Below are 15,073 nucleotides of genomic sequence, written 5' to 3' on the forward strand. Positions count from 1 at the left end.
GGTCAAGATCAAGCGAACCTCCATTTTCAGCAGCTTCTCTGAAAACCAGGGCCAGGGGTTCTCAAACACTTTGGGTTCAGGGACCCCCTCATAACTTTCATGCGTATTAAATAATTTTCTTAAATTTCTCTCTTTAATGCAGTGGAAATATTTGTGTAACATAAATACTTAAAACCTGTTCTTTAATAATGTTAATGCAATTTTTATACTTTTAAACATGGGGTATTTTTCATTCAAGACACACTTGATTAAAATTTTGTTTAATTTCAGCTTTCAAAAATGACGGTTTTGAGAAAATTAACAGTATTTAAAAAAAAAAAATGCTTAAAACTTTACATATCCACATAATGAGTTGTTCAAATTATTACATGAAAATATTTACTTAAAACTGAACAGAATAGACCACCGGGGGTCCAGGGACCCCACTTGGAGAACCACTGCATTAGGAAACTTGATGCACCAAAAATAATTAGTCAGTTTAAAATGAGAATAGAAATGAGGCCATGTAGAAATCTTTAGTCATATCGTTTTCTTACAAACAAACAAACAAAAAACACAGTAAAAAGTAAAATGGATAAATGTGTCTCCGCAAGGTAAACTCTATAATAAAACACATGAAAATACTGTTACAGAGTACAAAAATAGAAAATGTGAACATTAACATACACAAGAAACACATGTATGAGCTACTTCATATATAAAGATGGTATACTGAATGTATTTGAACAGAGTACTCAAACAGTAAAAGTACACAAAACATTTCACAACAGCAGCTCGCTCAGCTAATCCCTGCTATGATCATAATGATCATAATCAATATTCGTTTATTTAGTTTCATGCCTCATTTATACTTTTAATCAAACATCTATTGTTTTGTGGTTTTTTTTAATGAAAGTTCAGTTCTCACTAAACAGTTCAGGAAACAGCCATACTGGAGCTGTTAAAGGACTATTTCAGGCATTTTCATGTGGATATCTGTGTAAAAGTTATAAAAAGTTTTGGTCTCAGTTTGGATAAATATTTTACAAACCAGTCCAAATGCAAAGAAGATAAGTGTATCTTAAAACATCCCATCCTCCAAAAATACATAGCATTCCATTCAAACACGGTTTATGGTTATTTACAAACATTATTAGCATTAGTAAGATGTAGCACTTCTACGACATTCAGGTGTCACTTCTGACAGGAAATTCATATTTCTGCCAAAATAACCATTTAATGAAAACCGACAGGAATTTATGTTTTTAAAAATTTTATTAGACTCAGTCTTGGCAAACTGAGGTTATGCAAGAAGTTATCTACAATCGGTAAGATATTGATTATTTATTGCAATGCTCTTGCGGGCCAGTTTGCTGCCAGTTGATGACCACTGCTTTAAATGGTGTTAAACTCAATAGGCTGTAACCAAACGGAAGTTTGGATTCAGATCTGACCCCAGATATTTCCAGAAAAGTGTGAACAGCCTCTCCATCTTTGTGTTTGTGTGTCTGCAGCCATGGAGGGAGACGGTGAGGTGATCGTCAGCCCAGTTCAGAACTGCAGCCACTGCGAAAGCGGCGAGTGCCACGAGGGCAAAGACGGCATTGTCTGTTACTGCGACGAAGACCTCGTCCTGGCCTCGGATGGAGTGTCCTGCATCAACGCCTCAGGTTGGACATTTCACTTTGACGCCATGTTTCTTCTCACTCTGTCACACAAATACAGGAAGTGAGCTGAACCAACAGAAGTCTGGAACTCTGAAAGCAATTATTATGACTGAGACTTTATAATTTGAAACAAACTAACGGGGTTGTTACCATCTCAATGCTATCTCAATAACCCCCTGTCTTTGTTCGACCTGCTGTGTGATCTGCAGATCTGATCTCATTAACGATGCCAGGGTAGAAAAGGTCACAGCTTCAGTACAATCGCTTTGGGTTTGCAGATTTGTTCCTTCTGTTCAGACACGAGAAACCAGACACCCCCCCCCCCCACCCCCACTCCACTTACCACTGAAGGGGGATTTACATGCAGTCGTTGTCTCTGCTCCCGAGCTCTGTTGTGCCATCGCTTTCACATCATTCATTAAGTTGGGGATCTACGTGACGAAATGAATGTTAATGCTCCTCTAGGGGAGATAACTGTTGTTTCCTTTTGTCTCGCAGACGTGTCCCTGCTGCCTCCACAGCCGTCTCTGTCCCATCTGGCTCTGGGTCTGTCTGTGGGGACTTCGGCCCTCATCGCTGCCCTGCTGCTGGCCGTGTCCGGAGTCATGATCAGTAAGTACTCACAAGCTGAGGTCCAACAACACCTTGGAAGAGCACTGACCAATCTGAGGTGCAAATGATAGTGATAGATGAGAAGTGTCAGGGACCTTACTTTAAAACCCATTTTGGTCAGTTTAAGCAAACGTTCGGAATATCTATATGAATATTGGAATGTAAACATGTACATGAGCACAATCATTCATTCTACCTTTATGTATTCAGGTTAGACTCACTGAGTCACGAGGGCTCATTTACAAGAGAGACCTGTTTTAGACAAAGAACACAGATGAGGTACAGACAGCAATGGACAATCATATGAAAGAATATAAAATGAAAAATAAATGATGTAAAACCAAAACAAAAAGCAGCTACATTATAAAACGATGTAAAATACTGTGAATTGACGTACATTACTTATGTAGATTGTGAAGAGGGTGGGTCCTAAATCTGAGCCTTGTGGTACACCGTTGTTGACAGTTGGATAGCTGGAAGAAGTACCGTTATGTTGAACACATATTCTCCCTTTTTGGCTTTAAGTTACAAAGTTATTGAGCATGGACTTTGTTGTTGAAGTTATGGTACCTTTTTAAATGTTTGCTTTTATCGTAAAGGGCCTGGACTGCACATCGCCCGTCGCCTTTCATGCCAGACTTTTAAACAAAGATTAAGATCTTGTGATGAGACGATGACACTTTATATTGATGACATTCAACGGTTTGTTCTCTGATTAGAAAGTGAGCCTTGTGGTCAGCGCACGCACTCGTCTGCCTGCTGCTTTCAGACAATAACAGGCAGACATATGCAGCCACTGAGCCATCATCTCCTCCACACACACTCCCACACACTCTCGCACTTCCCGCTCATATTCAGACTCCCACCTTCACACGTGCTGGAGACAAACGAGGACCGAGTGTGTGAAGAATGAAACGTGCTCGTGATGGATAGCTGCTCAGCCGGGAGCTGACTGTGCTCATACATTAGACAGCACTTTGTAAATAAACAACTCCCCTACACACACAGATAATTCTCCACACGACTAATACGTTTACAGCCCGGGTCGAGCGTGCAACAGATATAAAAAGCTGCATGTTGTCTTACATGACGCGTGCTCATGAGCCACACTGAGGAGGTGGAGGGTGTGAAATGGTTTATTTATGCTTGGTACTTTTTGTTTCTGTGTTTAATGTGAATCTTTTGGGACGGATTCAAGTGCTAAATGTCATCTGAAACCGAACGTTCGATGAAGTTCAAGATCTCACAGATGGAAAAATTCAATTTCACAGTGATTGTTGTTCTTGGTCTTTAGAGAAATATTACTTTTAACAGCTTTCTACTCCGTGCGCTCTGGCTGCGAGCAATAATTTTCTACAAGAAGATAGGTTTCAGGGTTTGTGTTTGGTTTTTTTTAGAACAGTGGATATCTCAGCGGGGGAATCAAACGATTTCATTTTCTTCTCACCAGTGTATCGACGTAAACACACCGAGCTGCAGTCCATTCAGCTGGAGCTGCAGAGTCCAGACTGTAAGCTCAGCAAGCTGCGAGCCTCCACCATCATGACCGACTACAACCCAAACTATTGCTTCGCGGGCAAAACGGCGTCGGTCAGCGACCTGAAGGAGGTACCGCGACGCAACATTTCCCTCACCAGGTGAGAGACGTCGACTGTGCCGAGCTGAAAACATTAAAGCTGCTCTCACCGATGCAGATGTGTGCAAATATTTGACACGATGCGTTCCTCATGATCGATTCGTTAAGTTTTCTCAGTTCTGACAGGCCTGATTTAAATAAATGTGTTTAATAAAGGTTCATGGTTCTTTGTCATTCGCATCACATGTGGTACATGAGGTGGAATTAAATTATGCAATCAAGGTCCCAGTTACACCCAAAAATAGCAAAAATATAAAGTATAAAATAAAAACTATTAAAAAAGCAACTGTATGCTAAATAATAATATACTATAATATGGAGTATTAAACAGCAGCCTGAACATGAGTCTGTTGTGAGCATATTGGTATAAATATAGCAGCTTATAGGTAAGAAATCAGCAGTATAGATAAAGTAACAAATCTCCAATTAAATTGACATTACAGTGATTTTCCTGGTATGGGATTCATGAGTCTAACAGCTTCAGGGTAGAAGCTGTTCCTCAGTCTACAGTATATGTGTCAAACTCAAGGCCCGGGGGCCAAATGTGGCCCTCATTGACATCTTATCTGGCCACCAAGATATGTGAAATCAAAATACTTCTATCTCGAATTTTTCTGTAATATTTGATTATGATGTCGAAAGCACAACAGAGAACATCAAATGAGACCAGTCAAACTCTTGTTGAGGAACCTGTGACCAAGAAAAGATGTCGAGTATCTCATTTGAGGCAATGTAGTTTCTGAAATCGGCCCTTAGTTTGAAAAAGGTTTGATTTTGGCCCCCTTTTGTAAGTGAGTTTGACACCCCTGGTCTATTGGTTCTACACTTAATGTGCCGCAACCTCCTGCCTGAGAGGAGCGGGGCAAAAAGTGTGTGCTGGATGAGTGGGGTTCTTCATGATGCAGGTGGCCCTCTTCCTGCATCTGGAGGTGTAGATGTCTGTGATGGTGGGGAGGCTGACTCCAACAGACTTCTGTGCAGCCTTCACCACTCTCTGCAAAGTTTTTCTTTCTGCAGCTGTGCAGCCTCCATGCCACACGTTGATGCTGGAGCACAGGATGCTCTCCACTGCACACCTGCAGAAGGAGGTGAGGACTGAGCTTCCCAGTCCAGCTCGCCTAGAATAAACTTTATACTGAGGTCATTCATCCGTTTAAATCAGGAGCAGAGAAACATCTAAAACATGCAGGGTAGCGGACCTCAAAGACTGGATTTGGACGAAACTTGTTTATTGGTTAAAAGTTGCTTAAATTTGTGTTTTCACTTGAGCTAATGAAGAGTCTGGTCAGGAGCTGACCTCAGTGTACCAACACACAGCACTTAAAAAATCTATTAAACATTAGGAATTTAAATATGTAGTTTAGAATTAGAAATTGTAGGAAAAAAATTAGACCCACTTGCCTAATTGTTGGGATCAACTTGAACAATTTAAATTTAATAGTCCTTGAACTGCTGCGTGAGAAAATAATTTAATAAAGTCTCAGTGCTTCAGCTGATGCAGACGAGGATTATTTTCAGTTTTTAATGCTAATTTTCTGTGTTTATACCACACCAGTTCATCATTTTTGTTCCTAATATTTTCAGTAAACATCTACATGCTACATTTAATAAATAACATAAGACAAACTAAATTTCTTCAATAGATTGAGATGAGTTCAAAAAAGTTCATGACAAAAACAACTGGACTTTATTTGTAACAGAAGACGTTTCACTTCTCATCCGAGGAGCTTTCTCAATTCAAAGTACAGGGTGTGGGATTCGAGTTATAAAGCTGAGCTAAGCTAGATACACATGCAGATTGCCCTGTCAATCCTCACAACAGGGGTTTGATAGAATGTGATGAGAAGTCCTTCTTGTTCTTGTTTGTTTCATAACTTTCTTCCCTGATTATTATTAAAAAAATTTAATTTGAGTTTTATTCCTGTTTATTTTTTTAAGGGTTAAAATGTCAGGGTATCTGTTTAATGACAGTGTGTGTGTTTGCCTGCAGAGGTCTGGGTCACGGTGCATTCGGAGAGGTTTATGAAGGTCTGGCTGTGGGGATACCAGGAGAACCGAGTCCATTGCAGGTGGCTGTAAAGGTGAGTCTGAACCTCCTGAGCTTCACCTTTAAGGGCGTTTTACTGAATAAGGTTTCGTTTGTATTAAAAACGCACCGTTAAAGCACATGAGCATTAATTTCTGTAATATTCTGTTCACTCCAGACTCTACCTGAAGTTTGCTCTGAGCAAGATGAGCTGGACTTCCTCATGGAGGCTCTAATTATCAGGTAGAACACATTTCTGCTCATCATTACAGAGCCAAGAAATCCATTTCTAATGCTTATTTTCCTGCTGTTGGTGACCCTGCAGTAAGTTCAACCACCAGAACATTGTGCGTTGCATCGGAGTCAGCCTGCAGGCCATGCCCAGGTTCATCCTGCTGGAGCTGATGGCTGGAGGAGACCTCAAGACCTTCTTGAGGGAGACTCGACCCCGGCTGGTGAGACTCCCCGCTCGCTTCGTTCCTCGCAATAATACGCATTTTACACAGCTTTGTTTCTCCGTTAGTGACACCAGCTTTGAAGTTATAGCAAACAGTTGCTCATTTACACATCAGACACCATCTCGGCTCGTTCAGCTGATGGAGCCTCCTCAGGGACTCTTTCTCCTCTGGCTCTTCAGCTGCTAAACGCTCCATTATTTTCACCAGACAGTCGTAAACTGCGTCTGCTGGTTGGTGAATAACAGGTGGCTAAAGGTTTTCAGAGCTTTTAAGGATATTTTGAAGTGGAACATTGGGAAAAAGGAAAAAGAAAATAGTTTTCTGTTCACTTGGTTGAACTTTTTTTAGGAGGGCATCAGGACACATTGAAACTCCCTCTGTAAATCAGTTCCCACAGAAGGAACGTGTTCTAATTGTATGAACGTCTTAAGCGTTAAAATTTGTCCAATTCAGGCTCATCTGAACAAACAATTCTGCCACTACTTTTATTTGATTTTGACAGTGACATTAATTAGACACAGACGTTTTATTTAAAGGAAATCCAGTATATTTTTCTTAAGCTGGAAACTCAGAAATTCCATCTTTCAAGCTCAAATGAAACACAAAATATCCAGATGTCGGTTTCTTTTTTCACTCAGTTAGCAACTTTTTTTTTTTAATAAAGCCTAACATAATGTAGGCTTGTTTACCATCTGCTAGCAAAACTATTAAAATGTTTTGTGCATGTTTTCTTCTAAAAAAACATAAAAAATATGCTTCAAAATTGATTTACAACCAGATGGACAGTCGCTTTAAATCTCATGCTGATGTTTTATATCTAATCCATCAGTAATTTCAGACGTACTGAGAAACGTTGAATCATCTTATGTTTCTGTTCTGATGCCTCAGGACCAGCCGTCCAGCCTGACCATGGTGGACCTCCTCAACGTAGCCAGAGACATCGCTAAGGGCTGCCAGTATTTAGAGGAGAACCAGTTCATACACAGGTACGTTTGCCGTGTAGAATGAATGGATGAACCTCAGGAGTCAGGTAAACACAGCAGATGAAACACAAGCGTTGCATTCAATGCACGGTTGTGCTCGTTCATCTGTTCATCAGAGTCACAGACTGAGCCATCAGTCCAGCAGGAACATATGGACTCCACACGCTTCACGTCTTTCGTATGAAAGCAGAAAGTACAAGTTTATCTGTGGAGCAGGCCAGATGGGCCGGCCGGCTTGTGTTTTTACGGTCACTATCTCCAAACCACAAGTTAAAGAGCATATCTGTATTTACTGCGGGGATGTGAGGACAAACGTGAAGGAGTTTCAAAATCTCCTTTCTTGAATCTCAAATGTTTTTCAGAAACACTAAGTTTAAAAGGAGCAGAGGTCAACGCTGGTTTTGTAGCAGGACAATAAAAAAGCCACCTGCCTTTCTCGGGGCCTTTTTTTTTGTCTTTTCAGTATTAGCCGCTGACAAACGGAGCCCATTAAACCTCGTTTGGCCCAAAGTACCACAGTAAAGCTCTGTCAATCTGTCTAATGTCCGACTCTATTGGAGACTTAAAATATTCCACACAACCTGATCTTCTGCCTTCAGACCTGCATTAAAGCCGCATCCAACGCCGTCCTTGGAGCTTATTCTAGTTTTATGGCGATGTGTTTACTTGAGGTTGACTAAAGGGCGGAGAATGAAAGGAGCCGGTTTTAGAAAATGCAGCTTTTTCTCTGGGATTACAGGCTCGGATGAAGAGCTGTGATATCCTTAAGTTAAATCAGGAGGGTTAATGCTGTCTGAGAAGAAATTATTCTAGCTTTTGTGTTTCTTCGCCTGTTCCTCTGGAGGTATATCTGCTCAATGGCTGGTGGATCGTGCGGTGTGACTTTTTGGTTATTTTATTTTACTTAAAGGTTTGACACTCACATTTGCAACCACCTGGAGGCGAGTTCAGTGTTCTGAAAGTGGGCTGCAGCCTGCAGTGAAATGGGTCTTCAAATGCACTTAGGTTTTACTGTAAATAATTTTTGCAGAGCCGGATCAGTTAAATGCAGTCTAATAACGGTCTGCCTTTGTATCGCCGTGCTGCGTGAACAATATCTGTGCCCTTCCCTTCAGCCTTCGGCTCGTTGCAGCTGCTGCATTTTAAAACGCGTCCTTGCCTAGAAGCAAAAGCGAACGGTTTCTTTGAATTCTCTTCAGTCGTTACACAATGACTGCTTGGATGTAAGAACAGCACCTGGCAACAGTTCTTTGAGATACGAGACATCAGCTGGTTCGTCCTTGTGCCTAAATGACAGCGTTCAGTCAAACACCTTTACGTCTGTGTTCCTCACGACGTCGTTCAGTGTGTGACCGTACACACGTCTCACGGCATTACGATGTGTGTGATTATAATTACTAACTGGATTGTTGCAACATAAGCAGCAGGGCAGTATCAAACTGGGCTGTGGCTGCTGGGATTATAGATTTCCAGACATTTGCAGTTTTACAGTTTCAATAAAAAAAATGCTACAAACTTTCTCTCAATCATCCAAGTTGTTGTGGGCATCTAGAACTCTTCTTAACCCTCTCTAAATGTAGCTTTTGTCAATCCTAGCACACTAGAGTTGGATTTTGACCCCTGCACAAAAGAGAAAATATTTGCCCATCTTCATTTCAAACGTGTGTCCAACACATTAGATCAAAATCGCTGGGGTGGCTGGGTGGTACAAAGTGGGCTGATGCAGGTACGATGTGGGCAGTGAAATTATGTTCTCTGCTTACATGGCAGTCTGTGCACTTCAGTAGAAGTTCAAGTTCCTTAATTGTCATTCGCATCACATGTGGCACATGAGTTGGAATGAATTTGTGTACTCAAGGTCCCAGTTACACCCAAAAATAGCAGAAATATAAATTATAAAATGAAACATTGTATAAGGAGCTAAGATATATGCTAAACAATACAGTAGTCCCTCGTTTATCGTGGGGGATCCGTACCCTGAAGCCCCGCGATAAGTGAAGAACAGCAAAGTAGGAAAAGTAGTATAAGTACAGTAGTATTAGTTTATTTTAGTATTTTTATATATAGATATTAAGGTGTTTTAAACCCTTCCCACACTCTTGTAATATTCTAAATAATGTTTCTAACTCTAAACGCTCTAAAAGAGCACAGAATATCATGATTTCAGCTCCCTGCCTCTGCTGCGCTCAGCCACCTGCAAGCACTCTTGGCCACGCCCACTTCTATGCTCGACCCAGAGAACAGCTGATCAGCTGCAGGAGGAAGTTTAACCTGCAGCATGGGCTGCACAAAGGCGCAGGACATGCTAAATAATTTAAAATAATGTATTTTAAATAAAAATTCCATGCCGATTGTGTGTCATGTCCAATCTTATTTTGAAAAACAGCAATAGAGCGAGTCTGCGATAAACGAACCACAAAGTAGCGAAGGGCTACTGTATGCTAAAAGATCTAAGATATACGCTAAACACTAATAATATAAAACAATACAGTATGTTCAACAGCAACCTGAAAATGAGTCTGTGGTGAGTAGATGGGTATGAATGAATACTTCAGCATGGAGATGTGCTTTTTGAAAATTGACACCAAAAATGCTACTGCTCGCTAGTTTCTTGGTCACAAACGCTCAAAATTTCAAGAGATCACAACAGAAATTCTCTTTATTTTTTTCGCACTTTCAAGTTGCCAGTGTTTGTCAGCCCTGATGATGGAGTTGTGCTAAAAGCAAAGCACAAAGGAAAAGACGTGAAAACAAAGAGAGCTGTGTGGAGAATTCAGGTTTAGGAAGGTTCAGCTACTTTTGTCTAAGTTGTCTTGTGTCCATCGGCTGTCTCAGCTGGACGCTGACAGTGCAAGCCATTCCAATGAGTTGATGCGAAACTAAAGTCTCTTTTAGTCTGAAAAACACTTGAAAATTAAAAATAATCCAAAATAAAAATCAGTGCCTTGTTTTGTCCTGGCACTGTTGCTCCAAAGTTCAAAAGTTCAGTAAATAACTCCTCTTTTTAGACGTTTTTGAACTTTTAAGTTGAAGATAATAGTTGCTGAAGTAAAAAAAACAGCTTCGCTGCATTGGCTTCCTGTTTGTCCATCTGCTTCTTGTAAAAAAAAAACAAAAGAAAGAAAACACCAGTTTAAGACCCCCGACCACCACATGCTTACCCTATAAAATGTCTGCAGCAGTTCTTTCTTTCCTGAAGGTGATAAATAAAAACTGCTGGGTAGGTCCAGTAAGAGAAACCATGAAGGAAAAGCATCAAGATGCTCAGTCAGACATGAAGCTGATGGATTCAGTCGCTGTCAAATTAAAGCTGTGAAAGCAGCTTGTTGATGGAGATCATTTAATCTTTCGAAGGCACCGTAGACGCCCCAGAATCGAATATCCGCATCGCTTCTTCGTCAGCAGGAAAGCCTGTCGTGTGATTAAACCCATGAGAAGCTTCTCCATAAGTAGTTTTGACGGCTCATTTTATTAAAGAGAAACAATCTTGTGCATGTGAATTAGATCTCATTTTCAGGGTGAATTATTTACGTATTATTGTGTTTAAAGTCGTGTTGAAGTGACAGAAGCTGAATCATTACAGGTTCTGACACACAGGAGTGAATAGAAACAGCTCCCTTATAAAGCTCCGCTGGATTCAGTGTTTTTATCCTCGTTGTGTCATTTCTCATCTAGTTTAATCAGACTGTGGAGGCCAGACATCAAAACAATGTTTCTATACAATGACAACCTTGTGCTGTAAGTTCATTCGTTTCCTGCCTCGTGATCCAATTTGAACTCAGCGTCACGTGTTTCCTTCTTAAATCCTGCTTTATTTCTTAATTTTACCTTGTGTGCACTTCTCTGGTGCTCGATGAGGAGACGTGTGCTTCTAAACGAGTTAAGTTTAGACGATTGTGGCGCAAACTCCTTGAAGATCCATTTAATTTATAGAATAAAAATGTGCAACCCAATCTTAAGTCTGTAAGACTTTATTATTCCAGCTCTGTTCAGAACACTGTGGAGCATTTTCTGTATAGCTTTATATAAAATAAAAGCACATTTCTGTAGAGACGAGGCAAAAGGCGAGCAGTTGCTAAACTGTGTTTTCACATAATTACTGTACTTGCCGTGGTACAAGTTGCTTCGCCGTATAAGTCACATCTGATATGTGTCACCGCTGACCACCTGGAAATGTGGGCTGGTGTTGTGCCAAAAATCGATTGTCTGCCAAATGGCAGCCGTGGGAGCGTGCACAGGAGGACTTTAACAAGAAATTAACAAGATTAACACTTTAAAACAGTTATTTGTTTACTTTAAATTATAGCAAAGGTGTGTCTCAGTTTAACTTTTCCTTTATAAATTCATTCAACCTTTATTTAGACAGGTAAATCAAATCAGCTGCATTTCACCTGGGCAGCGCGGCGAAATGCAGCTGATTTGAAGTTTGCTCCAGGAGTTCTGGAGCGAGAAGAAGGTCGTCTATGGCAAGCCAAGTGTCTCATTAATAGACACTTTTACCTATTAATGAGACTCTTGGCTTGCCATATTAGTCGAGGACCCTCTAGCAGCTGAAAATAATAGTGTTCAATATTTTCCATGTCAGAATGAATGAAATCATCAGATCTCAGACAAAAATTGGATTATACATATAAGGGGGGAAAATACATAAATTGCTTCAGTGTATAAGTTGCAGGATATGCTAATGTATGAAAAATACAGTAAATGCAGTAATCTGGGTATGCACAGTGATATGATATGTTGCTTTATTGGTTTGTTTTCAGGGACATTGCAGCTCGAAACTGCCTACTGACCTGCAAGGGATCGGGCCGGGTGGCCAAGATCGGAGACTTCGGGATGGCTCGAGACATTTACAGGTAAAACTCAGATGAGGACGTTTCGGTTCAAAGTGTGAGGCCAGGTGAAGAGAAGCTCACACTAAAGCTGAGAGCAGAGAGTGAACGCAGGCCAGGACTCTTCTGCAGCAAACATCGACTGTAGATGAGTTTGTGTGAAGACAAACTTGTACTTCACCATGTACCGACACAACCTGGAGTAAAGTTTTACTTTTTAATAATTATATAAGATGCTAAATGTCAGCAAATATGATCTGCAACACAGTTTCCAAATAATATATAAAAACTAATTTAAAAATGTTTGTAATATAAGAGTATATTTCTGGCAAAAGCAATGGCAGAAGTTTATTGGAAAGACCTCAAATATAAAATCTCCATTTTTCATGTTGCGTTTGTGTCTCAGCTACTACCACACCAAGTTTTAGTTCAGTATCTTGACATATTCAGTATATGAAAGTCACGTTTCTTCAAAAATACAAATAATAATTATGCGTTATTCTTTGCAATTCAACCAGTTTGGCTACAGGCTCATACAGTGTAATGGCAGGTATCACTGAGATTTAAACTGGGCAAAGTTCAGCTGTTTTACTGCCGCGTTGTTTAATCTACACGAGCTCATCTGTAGTCCAACAGCGTCTCGTCTCTCTGACATTACAGCAAACACGGTTTCACGTGACACCGTTTAAATGAATCTAATCCAGCAGGGACATCTTTGAAGCCTTTCATCTGTTCAGGAATTAGAGAAGGGGAAATATGTCACAGCATCCCCGCCGCATCACCAGCGCAGTTTTTAAGTCATTCGATGGAAAGTCACACAACGGCAAAGTCACTTTGTTGCACAACAACCCTGGGGAGACACATTAGGAATGCTTGATTTAATTGCAAATCTTTGTTTTTTTTTATCCAGGTGTTTTGTTTTTTTTCTGCTGTTTTGGTTTTATATCAGCCTGGAGATATGGACTCAGGGTTTTATCATCTGTGTTCTGATATTAACAGGGAGGGTGGTTGTTAAGATGATGCCACATGTTTTTACTGCCTTTCTGTGTGACGAGGGACACGCGTGTTTCTGAGGCGATCGCAGGAGACAGGCGTCCCAGGGAGGAAGGTTTAATGTCATCTTTTTCTGTTCGCATGGTGGAGTCACCGGTGTTTTGTGTTACATAAATCATCTACACGCAAATTTACTCAACACGATGGAGTTCTTGTGACTTTATGGTCAAAAAGCCTTCAAACGTCGATGAAATTTGTTAGACGCGATTAAAGACATGTTAAGACATTTTACTATAATTGTGGGTGTGGAGAATAAAAATGTATTTTTAGCTGCTGTTGTGTTGCTCACATTTTATTGTCCCTGTATAAGCTGCTGCTTCACCCATTTTAAGACTTTTTTAAAGTGTTTTTGTCTTGTAAAGCCGTTAAACGTTTTTTTTTGGGGGGTATTTTATCTCAAGTAGTGAGGTCACATCCACCTTTTATTAATGATCATCTGGACTTGTCTAGTGTCCACCAGGTCCTCCTCCGATCAACTGTGTGCAGCTTCATGACCAAATTTAAAACACATCCTCAAAGACATTAAGAGCAAACAAAAAAAAAGATGAGCAAACCACAGGAAGGGTTCAAAAACACATTTCTGATACTTGTTTTATTTGGATCCACATGTGGGCAATTTTTAAAACAAGAACAACTAAAAATAATCTAATTCCTGTTAATAAATGACTTTTCTTTTGATGATGCAACAGATGAGCAGCAGCGTCAAACCGTAACCCCCCTGAGTTAAACGCTGTCGTGCACACACAGACTTTAAACTTTGAGGCGCGTTAATGTTGAACCTTTTGGCTTTTATTGTTGCAAACACAAAATCCTGGGCTGCACACGACGGGCTGGAAGGATCTGATGACCTACAGATGAGTAGATGAAAACTGACCTCCTCCCTGAAGTGCAGATGATGGACTGTCAACTGGGCCTGTGACTTCATAGTTTATTACAAAAAATAGAAAAAATAAAAAGTCCAATTCTCTTATAAATTAGCCCAATTATTTCAAACTAATAGCAGTATGTGTACAGCACAGCTTCAGGTTACATTTCTTCTGTCTGGTCCAAACGAGTGCAGAAACATAAAGACTAAAGATGAGCAGCTCAACATTTTCAGCCTCATTCGTCTCCTTTATGTTTCCATCTTGTGTTTTCCACTCAGCTCAGTCCTTTCTGTGCTTTTATCTCCTACTTTGTCTTCCCTCAACCCACCAGCATCCCTTCTGCTCAAACATTATACAAAAAGATATGAACCGTTTCTATTTGAGCTAAACGTGTTTAAAACTTCTTTAATCAGCAACTTAGTAACAAATATTTTCATAAACTCAACGATCAGTCTTGATTTTTTTTTAACCGATATTTAATCTCTAAAGTGTGTAAGTACAGAAAACAGAAACTCTCTAGCTGTTTTGATCAGTTTTTTAAGCCCCCAGTGGCAGCTTGTTTTTGCAACTTTAAAAGATGGAAACAGAATTCAACTCTTTAATTAAAGGCTCATAAATGTAGCTGTTGACTCGTCTCCATCTCTGACTGCATCCATTTATTTCAAGAGTTAGATTAAAGGGTTGGATGAAATAAAATACTGAAGCTCTTAGATAATCTCAGTAAACACACTCTCTTAGTGATTGTTTTTTCTGCTTCAGTGATTTTGTGTACTTTTCCTGAAGGGTAACTTCCCCTGCCAATAATTTAAGTATATATTAGCTGACTGCACATCATCTATACTCGTTTCTGCTCACTGGTCCCCTGAAGACCCACAGCTGCAGCTCTGAGTTAAAATAAATTATGATTTTTATTTTATTTTTTTACCTGAATTCATACTGTAATAAATGCAGTCTTTATATA

The 15,073-nt window shown here is 40.1% G+C and overlaps 1 protein-coding gene across 1 annotated transcript in view; it reads left to right on the top strand.

Annotated features, from left to right (window-relative positions):
- Positions 1–15,073, top strand: part of alk (ALK receptor tyrosine kinase) — a 241,592-nt gene that overhangs the window by 219,502 nt on the left and 7,017 nt on the right. Inside the window, exons 18-25 of the mRNA XM_037695394.1 lie at positions 1,494–1,649; positions 2,145–2,258; positions 3,709–3,895; positions 5,885–5,975; positions 6,099–6,163; positions 6,246–6,375; positions 7,267–7,364; positions 12,125–12,217. Coding sequence (XP_037551322.1) covers positions 1,494–1,649; positions 2,145–2,258; positions 3,709–3,895; positions 5,885–5,975; positions 6,099–6,163; positions 6,246–6,375; positions 7,267–7,364; positions 12,125–12,217 — 934 coding nt within the window. The remainder of the gene's footprint in view (positions 1–1,493; positions 1,650–2,144; positions 2,259–3,708; positions 3,896–5,884; positions 5,976–6,098; positions 6,164–6,245; positions 6,376–7,266; positions 7,365–12,124; positions 12,218–15,073) is intronic.

The sequence above is a fragment of the Nematolebias whitei genome, chromosome 21 (genome assembly GCF_014905685.2).
Source record: "Nematolebias whitei isolate Nwh7 chromosome 21, NemWhi1, whole genome shotgun sequence".
NCBI lineage: Eukaryota > Metazoa > Chordata > Actinopteri > Cyprinodontiformes > Rivulidae > Nematolebias > Nematolebias whitei.